This window comes from Polyodon spathula, chromosome 2 (assembly GCF_017654505.1).
Source record: "Polyodon spathula isolate WHYD16114869_AA chromosome 2, ASM1765450v1, whole genome shotgun sequence".
NCBI lineage: Eukaryota > Metazoa > Chordata > Actinopteri > Acipenseriformes > Polyodontidae > Polyodon > Polyodon spathula.
This window is the reverse complement of record NC_054535.1, coordinates 12,594,349-12,615,033: the sequence shown is the minus strand read 5'-3', so window position 1 is coordinate 12,615,033 and position 20,685 is coordinate 12,594,349. Positions and strand designations below refer to the sequence as shown.

Here is a 20,685-nt window from a genome sequence, read left to right as displayed (position 1 = left end):
GTTGTAAACAATGGTGTAATTCTTACTTTTTACCCATAGCAGTTGATAAACCAGTAACATAAAACACATTCTGTGTGTCCATGGGGCTGCTTAATGTGCATTTACTTGATGAGCATACCATTGAACTAAGATTCTCAGTGGATAACCAAGTAACGTTTTTGTCAGGGTACACTGCATGAAAAACACGTGTCCATCTCAGACATTTATTGAGTCGAGGGTGTGTTATTTTTGTCCCCACAGAACCAATACATTTCTGTGAAAGGACATGTAGTCAGCTATCAGCTAAACATAAAGTTTTTTTTTTTGTTCTTTTTTAATATTCTCTATGTTTATCTGATAGCTAACTACATATATAATGTGTCTTCAGGCCCTGTTCATAAAACTTTAAAGCGTGTTCTATGCATTTTCACCCTGAATACAAGTACAGATGTAGCTGTTGTATGTTAATAGCAGAGATTAACTATTTTAAGAGCGTCAGGCTCATCCTTTGTTGGTTCAGTTGATTAAACTTCGATGAAAGATGCAGTCTATCCACAGGGGGATCATGGTTTAAAAAGGACTAAAGAAAGTTTGGAGTTTGATGTTTCAAACACCTCTGCAGTATATTCTTTTGAAGAAAACCTTTATGCATTTCTACAAACAGACTTATTTTGCAATGCTGCCTTCTACCAAGGGAGTTCAATTATGCTGCTATGTACAGTTGAATTCACCCAATAATTTAAAATAAAAACTGTGAGGTAAAATGTCACTGATTGGGACCCCCCCCCCCCCCCCCCCCCCCCGGGGCAGCCCCTGTCCTTATAAAGTGTTAGGAGAGGTAGAGCAGTTGCCCTGGCAGGCTTCTCTGTGATCAGAGCCTGCCAATACCCTCTACTCTGATCAGCAGTCAGCCACATGTCTGGCGCCACTGAGGGATCTGCAGTCATTTCTCTATTTCCAGTAGGGCAACCACTTACCTCATCTCATCACAGAGGTTCATGATTACAGTTTGGATGCCAGCCACAGCTCATCTGTGTTTAATAATCAAGACTGGCCTGTGTGTCACCCCCTTCCCACCCCCACCCCTGTAGATTTGATTCAGTAGGGAGTGCTTGGTTTTCAAAGTAAAAAAATAAAATAAAGTAAAATAAAATAAAACACATCTCCATGTATTCAGGGATTGTCAGCCTGTGTCGTCTCGCATCTGAAAATGATGGGCTGTGAAGTAAATTACTACAGAGCTCAGTATGTTGAGTTCTGAAGCCAGAGCAACAATCCTAACATTATAGCATTGATGGCTATTTCAAAGTGAAAGATAAGGAGGTGGAATAAAATAATATAAAATAGGATAAAACCCTATTGCCAGGAGCTATACAGTGCCTTTAGCTTTCATCCTTTCGTTTTGACACATTCTCAATGCTAACTGCTGTAGTTTTAATTGCATTTTGCTACCTCTTTGAGACCAGTAGATGTAGAGAAACCGCTGGACCCACGTGGATAAAAGAGGTCACCTCTAAGCATAAAAGGCTTTACTAATTGCATCGCAGGGTTTGCCATAATAAGCCAGTGCTTCACTCATATGTATGTTTATGCTGTGCTTCGCCTTTTACTTGTTGATAGTGCTATATTCAGATAACAAATGTTTTTTTTTTTTTCTTTCTTTTTGGTTTAAAGCATTTATCTATTAAGTTTATATAATTAGCTATGGCAGTGACTTGATAACCCAGACCTTTTCTTTGACTTTGTTGTTTCTATGTGACTTGATAGAGTCAAGATGAAATGTTCTGGTTATTTAACCAGTGTCACGCCTTGTGAAGTGAGGATAGCTGTATGTGCTATGTGAAATTGCATAGTTACATTACTTTAAAGAAAAATAACAAAGGCTCCCTCTGCTTGAAAAATAAAAGGGTTTTTGAATGCTGTCAGCTATAGGGAAATTTGCTGAATAAATGGGATGTGTAAATTGCATCTGTGAGATACAAGTGCTGCATACTTTACATATCAGTGGGTGTCATCATTAATTTGCAGTGTAACTGTCACCCAAAGTTCCTGTCAATCAAGATGATGTCAGATTCGACAGCAATTGAAATTGAGGTTGGATTAGCAAGTCAGCCCATATCTCAGCTGTGGACGCTTGTAACTGTTGTACTTTGCTTCCAATTTTCTTTTTATCTACTTTCTGTGCTCTTCCCCCCTGGAGGTAGTGAAAGCGGTTGGAGTACCCCCAGCCTCTTCGCATATTCAGACAGCAAATCTCCCTCCTCTACATATGTGCAAGCTCCCAGGCATTTCCATGTACCAGGTAGTACTTCATAGCTTCACTATAACCTGAAGAACACAGTCTGTTTTTTTTTTTTATTGTCCTATGATTCACATTCATATGCTTCAGCCACCGAAACACTTTCTTAAGGTAGTGTGTAACTCTGAGGTATATGTGTTGAGGTTCTGCAGCAGCTGAAAGTTAACATATACAGGAACCATGTACTTAATTCAGCAATTTATAACATAGTTACAAGCTGTTGTATTAACATCCATTGTGCCAGCATAATCCATGTCTCCTTTTGCCAAGGCATTTCGTTTTAAAATCCTTTGTTTGTTTGTTTGTTTCATTCCAACCATTTGTAATTCCTGCAGCATTGTATGGTGTTGGTTTTGAATAACTTAATTTTTGGAACTTTATATATATATATATATATATATATATATATATATATATATATATATATATATATATATATATATATATATATATATATATAATATATATAACACAAAAAGGGTTTATGGTATCAATCTGAAAGTTTCATTTGGAACATTAATACCTTATGGAATGTATGCATTAAAAAGGTAATTCCCAAAATGTAACTACTGCTTAGGTACTTATTGTAACAATGTGGTTATACCAGTATACTACCCTACTTTCTTATTTATACCACCTTAACTCACTCCTTCTCTGTCATTTCTCTTCCATCTTCAGAAACTAGGCTAAAAGATAATCTCTATAGAAAACCCCCAGTCTACAAACCGCATGGTACAGTCCTCTTTTCTCTTTAACAATTTTCTGCATGTGGTGCATGCTCTCTGTTACTGCTGTTCCTTCAAAGGGGTGTCAAGTTTATCTTGTAATCATTTGACTCATGCTAAGCCAACTTCATTTTTAGCATGGTTTGCAGATATTGTCAGTTGATGTTCACTCAAAGGATTTATTGTTTTTGTATTTTTTGTATTTTCTGTGTGTTTGTGCTTTCAGTAGAACACCAGCTTATAAGACAGTAACGTGCAGCAATACTGTGACTTTTAAATGGCAAAATTAAAAGTAATTTCTGATAGATGTCTTAAATTACGTTGGTTTAGGGGCATGGAGTGCAGGATGAGCCCTAGAGCCTGGACGTCGCCGACCGTGGACGGGAGTTCCCAGGGGGGCTGCTCACAATTGGCCGAGCACCGCCCGAGGGGGCGGGGGGGTGGTTTAGGTCGGCCAGGGTGTCCTCGGCTCACTACGCACCAGTGACCCCTGTAGTCTGGCCGGGCACCTGTGAGCTTGCCTGTAAGCTGCCCGAAGCTGCGTTGTCCTCCGACGCTGTAGCTCCGAGGTGGCTGTATGGTGAGTCTGCACTGTGAAAAGAAGCGGTCGGCTGACAGCACACGCTTCGTAGGACAGCTTGTGTTCGTCTTCGCCGCAGGGGTGGTAACGGTGAGCCGAGCTTAAATAATAATTGAATATTCTAAATTGGGAGAAAATAATAAAAAAATAATTGACTACTAAATTTAAAAAAAAAAAAAAAAAATGACATTGGTTCTCCTTAGCTATGTTCTGCAGCTAAATAGGAGTTCCAATTCACAGAAATCTGTGCGTGTGGCACACATCAGTGGACACTTGGAATCCAAAACACAGAATATTCATTTCAGGACAATTTTGTTTAACAAGTTTTGCTACCATTTTATCATAGAGCAAATGATGCAAACTTCATGCTGGTGCAAGGCTTAGTAAATGTACCCCATTGTCACCAGAGTGGTTTCATTTTGGGGCTGTCTAGTTCTTTCTTCCTTCTCCGATTCAGACAGTAATTTGGAGTACAGCACAAGAAACAATGGGGTCCTTTTAAATGATCTAAACGGAAGTGCATCTTAAAAACATTGTGTGGTCATGATTGTGAAATATAAGGGGGGGACAATAAATCACATCTAAGTGGAAACTCTTTACTCCAATCTATTTCTCCAGTCTTTGGATTGAGATTTGGATATCATCATTTATTTAGCTTGAAGTTTTAGGCGAAAACAGTAGTTTTTTATTTTTTTGTTTTATTGAGTGAAAACAATTCCATTGACAATAATGAAATGCTGTTTGTTGATTTCCTCGGTTAAATCATTGAGTTAAAAAATGCAATAGATAATAAGTCATTTTAAAGGGCAAGAAAGAGTGGGAAATAGTTTTAAGCATGAACAGCTCTAAGGTACTTGAGGTACAATTTTCATTTGCGTTCTTGCAAGTATTATATATTTTTGCTTTCTGGGCAAGGTGATGTTACACTGCCTTTATAAAACCTGTACCTTAATTTAGACTTTCTGAGGCAAGCTGAATCCGCAGTGCCAATAGAAAATCTCACATCATCCAAATAAAAAGCTGTCTGGGGCTGTTGAAATCAATTATAAAATAGATTTAGTGCAAAATAATGCTTTAATAATAAAATATATATCTTCTAGCTGCGAGGACATACTGGCACGAAGGAGAGGATATGGAACATGACAACAGAAGTAGTTGCCTGCTTTCCAAATTTGTACTTCCCTTTTATTTTTCGTCAGTGACTGGGATAAAAACTTTGTGAACAAAAAGTTTTACATATAGAATTATATTATATATATATATATATATATATATTTTTTTTTTTTTTTTTCTGACGTTTGAAAATCTACATTAAGAAGACAAACTGGTTGATTCTGAAGCACGAGATGGATGCTCGGTCTGGTCCAGATGATGTAGATCCCAGGACATCTACTCACAGTCTGCCTATTGATCCATCACAGAAAAGTGAGTAAAAAGAAAATCAAATATACTTTAGCCCCTCCAGTTAAGTAACAAGAGATAGCTGCCAGAAAAGTAAACTCAAATGACCTCTATTTATCAGATTTTTACTGCAAGATGCATGCCACTGTTTGTGAAATAAAAACAGTATAGCAAACACAGCTGGAAATCATTTAAGACTCCCATAGCAGCCAGAGCTATTGTTAGATTTCCAATATGACTTAATAGTAAGTTACCTGAACAAAAGGTGTGGTGTATCTAATTAAACTCAGGTGTACCTAAAAAAATCACACAACAAACTGGCATGGTCCCTTGTAATAAATCAAACTGATAAACATTTCGACTTGAGCCTTTATCTTATTACACTGATGCGCTAACGACAATGTTTACCGAAGAGTTTGAGTGTTGAAGTTATGGATGTGGGCTTAATCACTAGTTTTGTGACATTGTCAGTTTCATTGTCATTTTACAGTGTGTAAAAGGCTTTGAAAAAAGCAGGTTGTCTCTACCTGTCTCTCAGAGGACAGCAAATTGTTAACTTATCCAACGTAAACTAGATTTACAGTAGATTCCACAGCTCTGCGATACGTTTTTCATGCTCCAGAAAAATCAAATTCACTACACATACACCCTTTTTATAGCAGTTACTTTACTGTTCTTACAGAGCAAAGTAAGGACTACCAAGAACAACGACAAAGTATGCTGGGTGCAAGTGAATCTGTTTCAATAATTAGCTAAGGGATAACATAAAAACACTCAGCATGTTTGGGTGTACACATCTAAGACAAGGGTGTCATTAAAACACATTTCACTGTACATAATCCGTTTTATAACGTTGCATTGCCTCCATTACAGACTTCCCCTACTCTAAATCAGCATCTCTTCCTGGTTATGGGAGAAATGGGATACATAAGGTAGGATAGGTCTTGTTTTTTTTTTTTTTTTTTTTTTAATTGAAAATCAAACCTCTGGTCATTGTAAAGGTATCCTTTTACTTCCTGTAATGTGAAAAAGAGGTTAGGGTAATATTTTGTGGTACTGTTAAGTAACAGCAAATAAATATGAGGATAAGTTATTGTAATCGCACTTACTGTTTTGTATGAACTTAAACTGTAACCACCTTTATTAGTGCCCTCTGCTTACAGGAATAATCCACTGCAGCTAAATAAAACTAAAATATCAGTAGATTCAAACATAGACCAGTTGACACGGTTGATAATTGGAAAATATGATATAGTATGCCCATACTGTACCAGGCTGTGTAACTTCAAATGTAATATTCCATTGTGAATTTTAATTACTAGGTGTCTGCTTTGTATATTTTCCAGAATTGTGATTGTAGTTACACATTGCTGTACAGTAAGTCCCAAAGGCTATCTGTCTGCAACAGCACGCTGCTATGTACAGTATTGGTAGATTTGCTTTCACATAAATACTTCTAGCAAAATGTAATGAAACATAGTAAATGTGTGGTAAGCATAGGTGAGCTTTGTAAGCCCTGAGAGGTATGGTAAACTGCTGTAAAAACATACTGTGGTAAATTAGAAAGGTTTATTACAGGAAATGCTGAGACTATTACTGCAGATTGTATGTTTCTGTTGTTAATTGTAATATCTTTTTTAGTAACAATAAATCAGGCACTTGTAGTGAGAGCTACAATGTGTTTAACAGGTTGGTTCAAGGACATTCACTTTAGATATACAACAATTACTGTTTTGTATTACCTTTAATCGGGTTCATGCCTTTAAATAACAAGAGGTGTTGCCATATTAACACTCAGATCAGTTTTATACGCAGAAACAGAGTGCATGTTAAGGCTTTTCTCTGTATTTATTCATAATCCTACCACAAAATGCTGAGACCATTTGTTCATGAAGTCTGTCATTACATCTCTGCTATTCTCCATTCTGTGCATTTGATAGTACGCAGGATTAAAGTTCATAGCCTACAGCAAGGCTTTAATGAAAAAATGGAGCGCATTCAAGTTTGTCTGATTTTTACCATCTGTAGCTTCCCTGTGCTCTCTGTAATGCCACATGCATGCAGTTTCCATCTCTAGTTAAATAAACAGTGGGGGACAACACTTAATTAGTGAGGTAGCTTTGTATAAGGGTCTTCTATTTTTAACTCTTAATGGTATATCCAAGAAGTTTCAGTCTGGTTTTCATGCTGCACATAGCACTGAGACAGCCCTTGTCAAAGTTATGAATGATCTGCTGATAAGTTCTGACTCAGGCTTTCCATCAGTTTTAATTCTTCTAGATCTAAGTGCTGCCTTTGATACTGTAGACCATTCCATCCTACTGAATCGCCGACTTTCTGTCACAGACCCAGAACAGGATTAAATCAAGGGAAGTAATGTTAAAACTGTACAATGCACTAGTAAGACCTCATCTTGAATATTGTGTGCAGTTCTGGTCACCTTGCTATAAAAAAGATATTGCTGCTCTAGAAAGAGTGCAAAGAAGAGCGACCAGAATTATTCCGGGCTTAAAAGGCATGTCATATGCAGACAGGCTAAAAGAATTGAATCTGTTCACTTTTGAACAAAGAAGACTACGTGGTGACCTAATTCAAGCATTCAAAATTCTAAAAGGTATTGACAGGGTCGACCCAAGGGACTTTTTCAGCCTGAAAAAAGAAACAAGGACCAGGGGTCACAAATGGAGATTAGACAAAGGGGCATTCAGAACAGAAAATAGGAGGCACTTTTCTACACAGAGAATTGTGAGGGTCTGGAATCAACTCCCCAGTAATGTTGTTGAAGCTGACACCCTTTGATCCTTCAAGAAGCTGCTTGATGAGATTATGGAATCAATAAGTTACTAACAACCAAACGAGCAAGATGGGCCGAATTTTGTAAACTTTCTTATGTTTTTATGTTCTTATCCTGGTTCAGATATTATCTTTTTGACAGGTTTCAGTTCGTCTATTTGGGGAGGTAAAATCTGCGTTATCAGAAGTTGTCTTTGCTGTTCCACAGGGCTCTGTTCTAGGGTATTTTCATTACATAAGCTACCATTAGGTGACATTTTATATTATACCTTTAACTCTAGAAAATCTAGGAGGTGAAATATGGGAAGAACCGGTTGAGCACAGCACCCTTGTAGTATTTCAGACATTAAGAACAGCTTTATGATAGTCAGGACCTATTCCATTTAGGGCTTTATGTACCAAACAAAGGATTTTGAAATCTATTGTCTCTCGGACAGGGAGCCAATGCAGTTCTCTCAAAACTGGAGTAACATGGGAATACAATGTTGTCCCAGTTACAATGCAAGCAGCCATATTTTGTATTCTCTAAAGTCTATTCAGCTGACGAGCTGGAAGGCCTAAGTAAAGAGAGTCACAATAATCCAGTTTGGGGTTGATAAGAGTTTGCACCACTGTCCGAAATAGACTTTCTGTCAAAAATGGTTTAATAACTTTTAGATTGCGTAAAAAAAAAAAAAAAACCTAAGTGGCAGAACTCATCACCATATTAATTTGGGGAACAAAATAAATATTATTATCTATAATAAAAACCAAAATTTCTAGCTTTATTTACTACAATTGGTATGGTTCCATTTATGTATGGAGGGATACAACTGTTACCCAGCTTCTTCAGAGTAGTGGTCGAACCCACCACCAAAACCTCAGTCTTTGAAGGATTTGATTCCAGCCAGTTCCTGTTAAGCCAAGTGTCCACCTCTTTCACGCAGAACACCTGGCCTTCATCTCCCCAACATCTCCTGAGTCATGCACATAAAGCTGTTTGTCATCAGCATACTGGTGGTACTGCAGTCCACATGCCTCAGTGATGTCTCCTAAGGGCTATATATGTAGATTCAATATAGTGGGGGAAAGAGTAGACCCCTGAGGCATGCCGTACTTGACCAACCACACTGATGATACTTCAGACCCCACTGACAACCTGCTGGTACGGTTAGTAAGAAAAGAGTTAAGTAGTGATAATAAGTAGTGATTTTTGTAGTCTTTTTAAGGTTTCTTTTAATTCAAAGTTTTTACTTTTCCTCCATGGCTCACTCTTTTGATGTCTAGTTCTTGTGTATACCAAGGTTGATTAGGGCAAGGCTTAGACAACACTCACCTCTTAGGGGCCATTTCATCAATTGTTGTAGCCAATGCAGTATTTAAATGTGTCGTCAAAGATTCACAATTATCACCGTTAAGTAACTGAGTATTCTTCATTAAGATCTCTTTGAAAGTAGTCTGGTCGAATTATTTTTTTTTGGTCTGCAGAGTATTTTTCTAACTTTAGCTGTTTTGGACAGTACGGTAGGAAAAATTATTAAACGATTCACACAGTAATGATCTGTCCAGGGTATAGGAATAATGGATGACACCTTAGTTGGAAAACCTACAGAAAAAATTAATCCCATTTCATTAAAAAAAATACTAAGATGTGGAAGAGGGGGTTTTATCAAGCCAGACATTAAAATTGTCCTTCACCAATAATTTGGGACAAATCACTATCCAAGGAGTCATAATCCTGATAGAGAGGAAATGTTCTATTTGAATTGATACCAGCTTCAAAGCATGGGGAGTGAATCTCAGCCAATGTTAAACCTTGCCAGTGTTTTTTATAAACTAAAGCTACTCCACCTTTCTTACCCCTTCTGTCTAAATGTATAATATCATAGTTTGTGGGAAGAATTTTACAAATAGCTGCATCACTAGCTTGGTCAAACCAGGTTTCAGTAAGTCCCACAAAATCAGGATGGAAATCCACTAAAAGTTGGCTGAGCTCGTCAGCATGCTTTTTAGCTGACCGTACACTAATGAGCTGACCCGATATTTGGCTTGCATTAGCAGAGACAGCAGCAGAGGCAGATAGAGTAGCGCAATGTATTGAATTGGACTGATTACAGTAAGAGTTATTACTGACAGCAACAGAGGTGGGTGTCATGTACCTAAAAGAAATTATGAGAATTTTACCAGAAATACCCTCTAAAACATGATATTTGTTGCCGCTATGAGCTCTACTTGCGATCCCCAGTTCATTACAATTATGATCTTTGTTTAATGGTGCTGCCGATGTAGTAGAACAAAGTTTTAATAATGCGAATCTTGAATAGACACCCATTATGAGATTTCAAAACAGATAAATAGTATGTTTAGAACCTATCAAGGTACTAATAAACCTCTTAAATAATAGTATTATGTTTAAAATAGCACATAGGAGGTCACTATTTCTGTTAGAGAAGCAATTCATTTAAAAGACTCCAGATATCGACCAGAGGTCATTGTTTTTCTATAACAGAGATAGGTAAAAAGTCACCGGGATAACATTCTGACAGTCAGGAAGTGGTATCAGTTCTAGTCCAGCAGTCCCATATCTCACTGGAGATAGACCAAGCAGCCTGCCGCTGACTCATCTATCCATTCACAGCGGAGGAACCGTGTTCGGCAGAAGAGCTACACCAAATCACCACCTTCAATGTTCGCGGTCTGCCCCAGGAGAGCCTAGTAACAGAGGCCAGAGCCAATCCAACGACGGCAACCTCCTCAGAGCCAGACAATCACACAGCAGCAGCAGCAGCAGCTGCAGCTCCAGAATCCAGGGACAACCCACACGCTGCCACCAGCCAGTCCCAGACCAATGCGCAGACAGACAGCACCGGTTCTCAGTCGTAACAGGCCAGGCTCGCAGGTATAGAAGATTAGTTTGTCATGAAGTTAGAAAAACACAACAGGCAATCTTGTCTTAGATATAGAGACACCAGTTCACTGTAATTTAATTAGGTCATTCCGTGGGAATTCCAGCTGTCAACCCAGCAGCATAGTACAAGCAAAGTGAAATAACACAAGTAACAGTGTACATTAAAACATTAAAACCATACAAATAGTAAAACAACGAACAATCCTTGGAGACATATTAACTTGCAGCAGCCATCTTGCGCACACTGAGCACACTCACGTGACACTGCCAGCAATATTATTGAAGCTGCTAAAGTGTTTTTTACCATTTGAGAAATGTATCCAAACTTAGACCAATTATTTCCGTATCTGATGCCGAGAGACTAATGCGTGCCTTTGTTTTACCTAGAATTGATTTATTTTAATGCACTTTTTGTTTGGTATCCCAAAACGTGTGGTATCCCGCTTGTAGTTTGTTCAGAATACCACCGCTAGAATTCTGACTAAAACCAGGAAAAGTGAACATATTACCCATGCTTTGGCCTCTTTACACTGGCTCCCTGTGCAGTATAGAATTGATTTTAAGATTTATGCTGTTAACGTACAAGGACCTGAATGGATTAGCACTTACTTATATGCAGGAGTTACTGACCCTGTATCTTCCAAACTGCACTCTGAGATCACAGGATGAGGGACTGCTGGATATTCCTAGGGTCAAAAAAAGCAGCATGGGAGGTAGGGCATTTCTTGTAGAGCTCAGAAATTATGGGATGCTTTGCCTTTGTTTGTCAGGGAAGCTGGGACTGCTACAGTTTTCAAGTCAAGACTAAAAACACACCTTTGTAAAATACCTGTCTTATCTTAGTTGGTTTTAATGCAACTTTAAAATTGCTGATTTTCTATTATTATGTGTATACTGTAATTTAAAGCTGTTATTTAAATGGTCTGATTGTGGCAGTTGTATGTGTGACATGCTGTACAAATGTATTGTGGTTTATTCTTTTGCTCTGCTATGTACTGTACAGTGCTGTGTGATGCGTTGTATAAAAAGCGCTATATAAATCCAATAAATAAATTAATTAATATTTGCCCCTAAGAAACTGCAATTTGACTTTGTCCACCAGGTGGCAGTATTTCTCATCAATTAATTAAATAACTTACACTCCAGTCTAGCGTAATAAGAATAGTTTGCTGCTTTCAGCTTAGTTTGGTATATTTTCTCTATTGTAGAAGTGGTAGTAAAGTATGCTGTGCTTCTATTTTAGGCTGCAGATCTTGCCCAATATGAACCAGACCAGGATGGAGGCTGGGGAATGAGAGGTGGGATTTTATATATGTGTGTGTGTGTGTGTGTGTGTGTGTGTGTGTGTGTGTGTGTGTGTGTGTGTGTGTGTGTATGTATATGTAGTGTGTAGACCATTGATAGGCCCTACAATATACAGTACAGAAACACACATGCTAAATAAATCAAGAGCTATTATAGAATATTACTTGAGATTCAGTTTGTCATGTAGGTATTCAGTGCATGCCAAGTTTGTGTTGAATATCAAAAGCAAAACATCTGTTGCCATGCTGATATAATCGTATATTATCATATAACATAATCATATTTCAATCCCATTAATTCATTTTTTTCTTTTTTTGTTTCAGAATACAAGGTAAGGATTTGAGTCCCTAAACTCTGTATATCACTAGCACAATTTGTATACAAATTCACAGTTATTACAGTAGTAAGAGTCATTCTGTCTTCTTTCATTTTAGGTTTATCCCTATGGAGTGCTAGCAGTAACAAACAGAGTTCATTTTAAATTGCCAAAGGACGTGGACAGGACCAAGTTGGAGGTAAGAACTGTGTGGTTATTTATAGTTTATTACTATAATTTAGTTTATTACTACTTCCGTTACTCCAATAATAATACATATAAATGCTCAGTTCTTTTTTTTTTTTTTTAAAGGATGCTTTGGGAAAGTCTCTTTATAGTATTGTCTTTAAAAGTAACTCAAATTCACTCTTGGTCTTGTTTTTAATATTAAACAGTGGTATTAGAGCAAGTGAATTGTATCAGAAGAACCACTTAATCCAAATGTGATGAAACAGTGGTAACAAAATGGCATCTGGGGATATGTGGTGGCTGGTGGTCTGTTCCTAGCAAAGCTCTAATGGAGCCTGAAAATGTCACATAAACCCTCCTTCTGCTGCAAAGTAACATTAGCTTTTAAGGAGCTTCACTGTCTGACACACAGTGACATGTTGTACGGTATTTACAGCATCTATGATGGTGAGGAAGCTCCCTAAACCTGCAGCTGTAGCCTTATGTCAGCAGATCAGTACAGATGCACTGGTTTAAAAGGTTGAGCATTTGATACAGATGGAATATTTTTTCTGAAACTGTAGAAACATTTATGCATGCTAAAAGAATAATTGTATCACCCCAGCTTGCTTTGATCCCGGTCCTCTCATTTGAAGTAGGCAGGGGTCTAAGGAGCAACCAGGACCTGTATCACACCTTGAAAATGTTTTTCAATTCCTGGCTTGATCTCCTGCAGTTTTCTGCAAAAAATCTCTCAGATATGTTGTGTGGTGTTCATGCTCAGGCTTTGTGTTGTCAACTACTTATCTGAAAGATTCAGAACAATATAACCCCCCCCCCGCTGTAATTTAAATTCCATTGTTCCTGTAGCTAATACCACCTTGCAGTGGGAAACATTCAACCATAAGAGTGCTAAACAGTCAGTGGTTTGGTGAAGATGACGGGGTCTTCCTGGTTCTTCAAAGGAAATGCTTTTAGCTAGGCCATTGATGGAGCTCTTTGAAGGAGGGTGGGGTGTGCTGCACAATTGGAGGTGCCATCCTTCTTCTCTGTACAATAACGAATACCAGTAATGTAGTATAACAGATGGTTGGAGTTCATTATAAGCTTATAAAATATAGGGAGGGGGTTAATATGACACCATAAATCTTGAGCTCAAAGGCAGAGTGATTTATAGTCTTCTACTAGCTTTATAACAGGTATAAATATAACAGAAAACTGTGCTATCAAGTACACATCCATGTGGTGCGTTCTGCTTTGTTTTAAACAAATGCGTTGTGAAGATGTTGCTTTGTATTATGTCAACTAGAACAGTATAGATTTGTATTGCTACAGAGCTCTTCTAGATAGATGGTGGATGAATTTGAGAACCAATTTTGTAAAAGTACAATAGTGACAGAAGGGCTCATTGTGTTTAGTTTTTTTATATCAATAATCTATGCGTATGCCTCAGCTGGAGATTCCAGTGTTACACGCTGCAGTACCAGGTGCAAACCCAGCCTGCCAGTACCCCGAGGAGCTGTTACCAGCACAAACAAGACAAACCAAACGATGGGCTCATGTGCAGATACAATGGGTATCGAAAAAACTGCAAAGACGTAGTGAAATGATTTTCAAATTGAGTTACACTTTGATTATGGTGCTCAGGAAGACAGAATGGCACGTTGATACACTATGCATTGCATACTTTATTAAACTAAAGCATATCGGTATACCGGGATTTTTAGATTATTTCTTTACACATTGGATTGAATTGTTATTATCTTATTTGTGTATTGGTTCGTTTGATATGCATACAGCAATATCAACACCTATTTTTTGTATAATGAAAACATTATTTAGATATTGTCCTTCAATTGAAACATGCCTGCAATATTACATTATATTGGAGTGGAAAAACATCAAACAAGAGTCTGCCACTCACTGTTTTTATGGAAATGTATTGCCCTCATATTCAAACCAATTTAAGAGTTGCAGTTTTCAATAAATTTTGTTTTTGTATTTTACGCAGGCTTTTTTTTTAGTAAAAAGACATACTGTTTTTTTTTTTTTTCAATCAAGTTTTTATAGAAAAAAGATGATCAAGCTTTATTAGAAGCTCCTTAAATTCACACTTTCATGTAACTCCATAAAGTCTGCCAGGCTGAAGAGAATACGCATTTTTATGGCCAGTTAAACCAGCTTTGCCAGCAATGACCTCACCAATATATGGTTGTGATCAAGATCACTTGCTGTTTTGTTATTGGACGGCAACCTAAAACAGCTGTAAAATAACTCCAAACACATTGGCAGCACAGTGGTTAGGTTTAATTCTACAAATAAGCATTGCCAAGTACTGCATCTGCCAATATATTACACGCTGTTCCGGATCATTCGACCTGTGCCCTGATCACTACCTTGACCGAGGTGGTATGGACAAGGTGCTGGAAGGCGTCTCCTGGGATGTTAATCCATTCAGTCAACGAGCTTGAAACTTGGATTTCTAAGATAAATAGATAATTAAATTGAGCACTTTTTAGACAATTCAGCCATTTAGTAATATGATGTGTAAACTATGTCATGGATGCAGTCTCCGCAGTGGAGATGGAAAAGAGTAATATTTGTAATATTATGTTCATTATTTAGTTTTTGTCAGCCTGTACATCAGGGTGTTGTTTGTATAATGTCAGATTCGTGTAGAACAGAGAAATCCATTTGTAGATAAGTCATGTATTCCAAAAAACTGGCCTTGCAGATGACATTATATATATATATATATATATATAAATATATATTCGCCATAGGCAGTATGGCAATGTTGCCCCACCCCTGGGTGTATTCTGTGTTGTATGTTGCGTGTTGTCTGTTAATGTTGATGTATAGTCATTGGTACACGGGATGTAATATGGGTATGCGCACGAGTGTTTAAAATGTATATTTGTATTTAGGCATGAGGATTGCACAGCACTTCACGTGCAGGTAAAATGTAGCAATATGTGAAGACAGGGAATTGCACTTCTTAATTCACGTGCAGTTGTACCGAGACTCCAATTGAATGATTGATTAGCAATCGAGTCTCGGTACAGCTGCAAAAGCAGCATGTTTTCACTCACTCAGGGTTGTGTGTTCGGTGAATGGAGAACGGGTTGGAGAGGAGAAAGTAAAAGTAACGTAAATAATTGATTTCAGCTCACCGTGTTTGTTTGTGTAGTACGTTTTGTTTGTCTCTTTATTTTGGCGAAAGTGTCCTGGATTTTATTTGTCTTTACAACTTTTTATTTTCTGTCTATTCAATTATTAAATGCTGAGCAAAAACAATCGCTCAGCTTCACCAAACTCCACCTCTTTGTTGTTTATTTGTTGGTTCCTGGTTCTGGTCTGACGTCATCCACTACAGCCATCTTTGTGACAGCCAGATATACTGTTGATTATCTAATTATGGTATTACACATTTCAAACGTAACACTTAGAAAAGGGCTTGCAATTGAAATTTAGCATTTTTATAGTTTTTTTTTCATAATTACAAATTCACTTCCACATAAACATCCTCCCTCCTAATTTGTATTTCACATTTCTTCTGGACAAGTTAAAGAACAATAGCAATGTTATTATCACTTAGTAAATCTCCATCAATTACACATGCATTTCTTTTGTTCAACCATTGTTCAAACAAGCTTACAGCCCACTTACATTTCATACTTCTCTATCGCTGGCAGTGATATTTAGGTCATCTGTTATAGGTTTGGTAAAACAAATCAATATTTTTACTCTCTGTTCCTGGTACCTTTTGTTTTTTGCATTTATTTTTTTAATGACACTTTCATGTTCTACATCTAAAATATAGTCCTCACTACTATCTTCACTTAGAACAGACACTTTGCAAATGGGATTTCAAACTTAAACTCAGAGGAACATTTCCAAAATATGAGAACTAAGTATAACAAAAAAGCAAAAAACAAATCCAATTACCAAATTAGCATTCAATTGAATCTCATTAATGAACAAGTATCAAGTAGGAAGAAATATTTTAAGTGGCATAAACAACTCAAAGTGTTGAATTGGTAAGAGAATTTTTATTTTTACCAATTCAAAACTTATTATTGTTTATCCCTTACATAACAACATATGTGTGTAGATATATTAAACATACATGTTATACAAATGAAAACTAGGTCATTATTTATTTTAATAGATTGAAAAATATTTTCAGTATTGATTGATTGGGCAGTGCGAGTATTGAGCAATTATCATTTTAATTCACATTTTTGTCTTTTAAATGTGAAAATGCAGTTGTTATGTAGATCTGCTGTGAGATTTGGTTTCTCTTCATTGCTGAAATGTAGTAAGAATGTTGTTTAGAGGAGAAAAAAATAATGTCTTGCACTATTTAAGCCTGAGCAGACTATTGATTTCACAGAGGCAGACAGCAGATGTATGGTGACTCAAGTGGAATGCAAGCTACCCCGCTGGTTTGTTTGCAAATTATCAACACCCATCTCCTTCTGTAAAGCAGCAGCCATGTTAAACACATCCCGTAGAGTCTCCTGGATCATATCAGCCAGGTTGTCACACCACAACTATGTGTTTGTAGGGGGTCACAGCAGGCATTTAAAAGAAATGCCCTTGAAAGCTGTAAAAGTAATGGACCTTTAAATGTAAAGCTGTAAGGATGTGACATTGTATCTAGATTCATGATTGTAGCAATTTGTGAAAATATAAGGTCATTATTAATCAACTCAGTATTACAAAAGGATTTTTTGTATATTAATGTGACAATTTTTTTGATTGATGATGCTGTATTCATACAGCTTTGATTGGAGAGTCAAACATCTTTGATTAATATAGCACATTGAAGAAAGTAGTGTGTAATTTAGAGTGTAAATTAGATCAAGCAGATGGCAAAGCACGCACAGCTTTGCTAATTCAGGAGAGAAAAGGGGGCATTGTCTTGTACGTATAACAGACAACTTAAAATTTCAGGTGTATGCAGTTGGAACTAAGTCGTTATAGTGTGGATGATTCATAAAGCATTGGCCAGTAAAAAAAAAAAAAAAAAAAGATACAGCAACCATGTTCTTGAGCAAGGGAATGCTTTCTGAATTTGGCCACCTGTAGACTGTAATGGGTGCCTGTTAGTTTACTCATTTCTTTTTTCTTTTTGCAGAGGCACTTGTCTCCTGAAGAATTTAGGCGGGTTTTTGGAATGACGATTGAAGAGTTTGATCGCTTGGCACTGTGGAAAAGAAACGACATTAAGAAGAAAGCACGCCTTTTTTAAACACAGAATATAGAATTTCTTGCTTAGCAAAAGTCCTGTATGGTGGAAAAAAAATGCCACAGGATTGCTTGCAATGTCATCACTCTTTGAATAAAGATGAACTAGTGGAAGCCAGCAGGAATAGAGAGAGCAGCTACTCTTGCATGGCCAGCTATGTGTTTTCCCTGGGTGTGTATCCTGGCCTTAGTCCCAACCAGCCCATTGCAGGGCAAATAACTGAATTAAGTTATGCATTTCTTATTTTATTAATTAATTAATATTAAAAAGCTTTCGTAATAGTGTGGTAGTTTAGGTCTGTACACTGATAACACTTTGCTTTGCAATACCTGGTCTGCCACTATAAACTATAATTTGCATTATGTTACAGAAGAGGTGACTAAGGCTAATAATACGTGCTTAGGCCAAGAAAGCACCTTATACAACTTTTGTGTTTTTCAAAACAAATCTAGAATGGCTCAGTTGTACTTTTATTTAACAGAGGATATGTTTTATTGAAATATTACTTATAATGCAGAGAGGTCCAAATAATGTGTATAGTGTATTGTCTAGACAGAAAAGAAACAACGATGATATTGACCATATAATTCCTATTGGCCATAGAAATGCCAGATCCCAAAACACCTCAGCCCTGAACACAGACCGGAAGTTACACTTAAAGCTGAAGTGAAATGTGCGTCAGTGAGACAAAAAAAAAAAAAAAAAAAAAGGTTGGACATGTTTTCACTGTTGCAGCAGCAAAAGCCATTTAAAATGATCTGGACAGCATTCATAACTGGGCAGACACATGGCAAATTACATTTAATAGTGAAAAGTGTAAGGTACTGCACGCAGGCAATAAAATTGTCCATTATGAATACCATATTGGGAGATACTGAAATTGAAGACAGAATCTTTGAAAAAGATCTAGGAGTTTATGTTGTCTCAGAAATGTCTCATCTAGACAATGTGGGGAAGCTATAAAAAGGACAAGATGCTCCGATATGTAGTGGAAAGTGTTGAAGTCAAATCAAGGGAAGTAATGTTAAAACTTTACAATGCATTAGTAAGACCTCATCTAGAATATTGTGTTCAGTTCTGGTCACCTCGCTACAAAAAGGATATTGCTGCTCTAGAAAGAGTGCAAAGAAGAGCGACCAGAATTATTCCTGGTTTAAAAGGCATATCATATGCAGAGGCTAAAAGAAATGAATCTGTTCAGTCTTGAACAAAGAAGACTATGCGGCAATCTGATTCAAGCATTCAAAATTCTAAAAGGCGTCGACCCAGGGGACTTTTTCAGCCTGAAAAAAGAAACAAGGACCAGGGGTCACAAATGGAGATTAGATAAAGGAGTATTCAGAGCATAAAATAGGAGGCACTTTTTCACACAGAGAATTGTGGGAGTCTGGAATCAACTCCCCAGTAATGTTGTTGAAGCCGTCAACCTGGGATCCTTCAAGAAGCTGCTTGATGAGATTATGGGATCAATAAGTTACTAGCAACCAAATGAGCCAGATGGGCCAAATGGCCTCCTCTTGTTTGTAGCCTTTCTTGTGTTCTCATTAGTGACCCTCCTTGGTGCCTTACATGGACAGCTAAATACATGCAGTGCTAGAGATGTTCATTTTAATAGCCCTTAGTATACAGTAATAGTACACAGCACAGAGGGGCTTATTGTATAACTGCAGTTTTTTTTTTCAGTTTTAAATGATAATAGAAAAGCAAATAGAAAAAGGGATTTAGTTTTTTAGGAATACCCTAGACTTTTAGAAGAAAACCTGTGCTGTTGTGAAAACTGATGACAATCACGCAGTGGACTTTCACATCAATCTTGAGACAGCTGTAGCGGACAGCAATGTTTTTATTTTTTTTCTAAATCGACCTTCGAAAGATCAATTGATTAACCCCTAAATAATGGGCCCATCGTATTTTGCAATCATATCTTAACAGGATCTACTCAATTATTTATAAATATCTACCAACCTAACCGTAGCTGTAGTAGCTATATGTGTAAAACTGGTCTGAATCAAACAGTTTTGTGTTTTACTTCACCAAACCATTTTGTGATTTCTTTTACCCAGGACACTCATGATATGGGATGTCATCAACTGATTGAGGTTCTTCTGGAGTAGTAATTTACAATGTAGGAGGCTTCTTGAATTTCATCAGTGCATCTGTCTAGCTTCAGTGATGTCTATATGAAAATGTGTGGAAATGTTTAACACAAAGGTTAATACACATTTTAGGACTGTTTAGTTCTGAAAGGTTAAGCTTGCTGTTTGAAAACTTGTAAATTGTGAAATCATTATTATAGTAGCTGAATGTAAAAAGCAAGAGAGATGTGGCAACAAAAACCTTACATTCGAACAAAAAAAAAAGAACATTTATTTAAATATGTATATTTTTGTATAATATCCCAAAAAGTCATTGTAAAAATACAAATTTGTGCAAGCAGAGAAAAAAAAACATACAAGTAAACAAGTTCAGGTAGTTAATACCAGCAACAGCAAAAGTTATTTTTGTGTGCAATACTGACAGTCAACATGATTCTTTCAATTTTTCTGTCAAAATCCTTAATCTGACCAGTGACAAAATGACGCAAAATTAAGACACAATTTCAGAATTTAATAGACTTCAAACCCTGTATTGTTTATATTTCCTGACGTGCAGTTTCTGATTATATGTAGCTATGTTGCATATTATAGTGCTTTGGAATATTGTTGAATATATTACCAGCATTTATTGCAAATATATTTTTATGTAAGGAGAAGATCAACGTGTATTTCTAATCTGTAATAACAAAAGAAGTTATTAGTCCACACTTTTGGTAAGGTATAGTATATTTGCTTTGTTGAAAGTACAGCACTGAAACTTTTCAGTTAACAATGTTGAACACCCTTTACAGTTGTTTCAGTGCACCCAACTGTGACAAAATCTGACCGTCGCTTTTGTTGTTAATGTTGTCTGTTGATAATATTCCAAGAACACTACACAAT

At 37.0% G+C, this 20,685-nt stretch overlaps 1 protein-coding gene across 7 annotated transcripts in view; it reads left to right on the top strand.

The window, feature by feature from the left end:
* LOC121330310 (actin-binding LIM protein 2-like) overlaps positions 1-18,468 on the top strand; it is a 103,453-nt gene extending 84,985 nt beyond the window's left edge. For 4 of the 7 annotated variants that reach the window (XM_041276747.1, XM_041276781.1, XM_041276764.1 and 1 more), the window contains 9 exons: positions 2,180-2,281; positions 2,957-3,010; positions 4,684-4,733; positions 4,897-5,008; positions 5,858-5,916; positions 11,908-11,962; positions 12,293-12,300; positions 12,404-12,484; positions 17,597-18,468. In XM_041276747.1, coding sequence (XP_041132681.1) covers positions 2,180-2,281; positions 2,957-3,010; positions 4,684-4,733; positions 4,897-5,008; positions 5,858-5,916; positions 11,908-11,962; positions 12,293-12,300; positions 12,404-12,484; positions 17,597-17,710 — 635 coding nt within the window. In that variant the 3' untranslated portion in view covers positions 17,711-18,468. Of the gene's footprint in view, positions 1-2,179; positions 2,282-2,956; positions 3,011-4,683; positions 4,735-4,896; positions 5,009-5,857; positions 5,917-11,907; positions 11,963-12,292; positions 12,301-12,403; positions 12,485-17,596 lie in introns of all 7 variants that reach the window. The other 3 variants (XM_041276737.1, XM_041276757.1, XM_041276773.1) reach the window with 3 other exon arrangements.
* Positions 18,469-20,685: the final 2,217 nt, after the last annotated feature.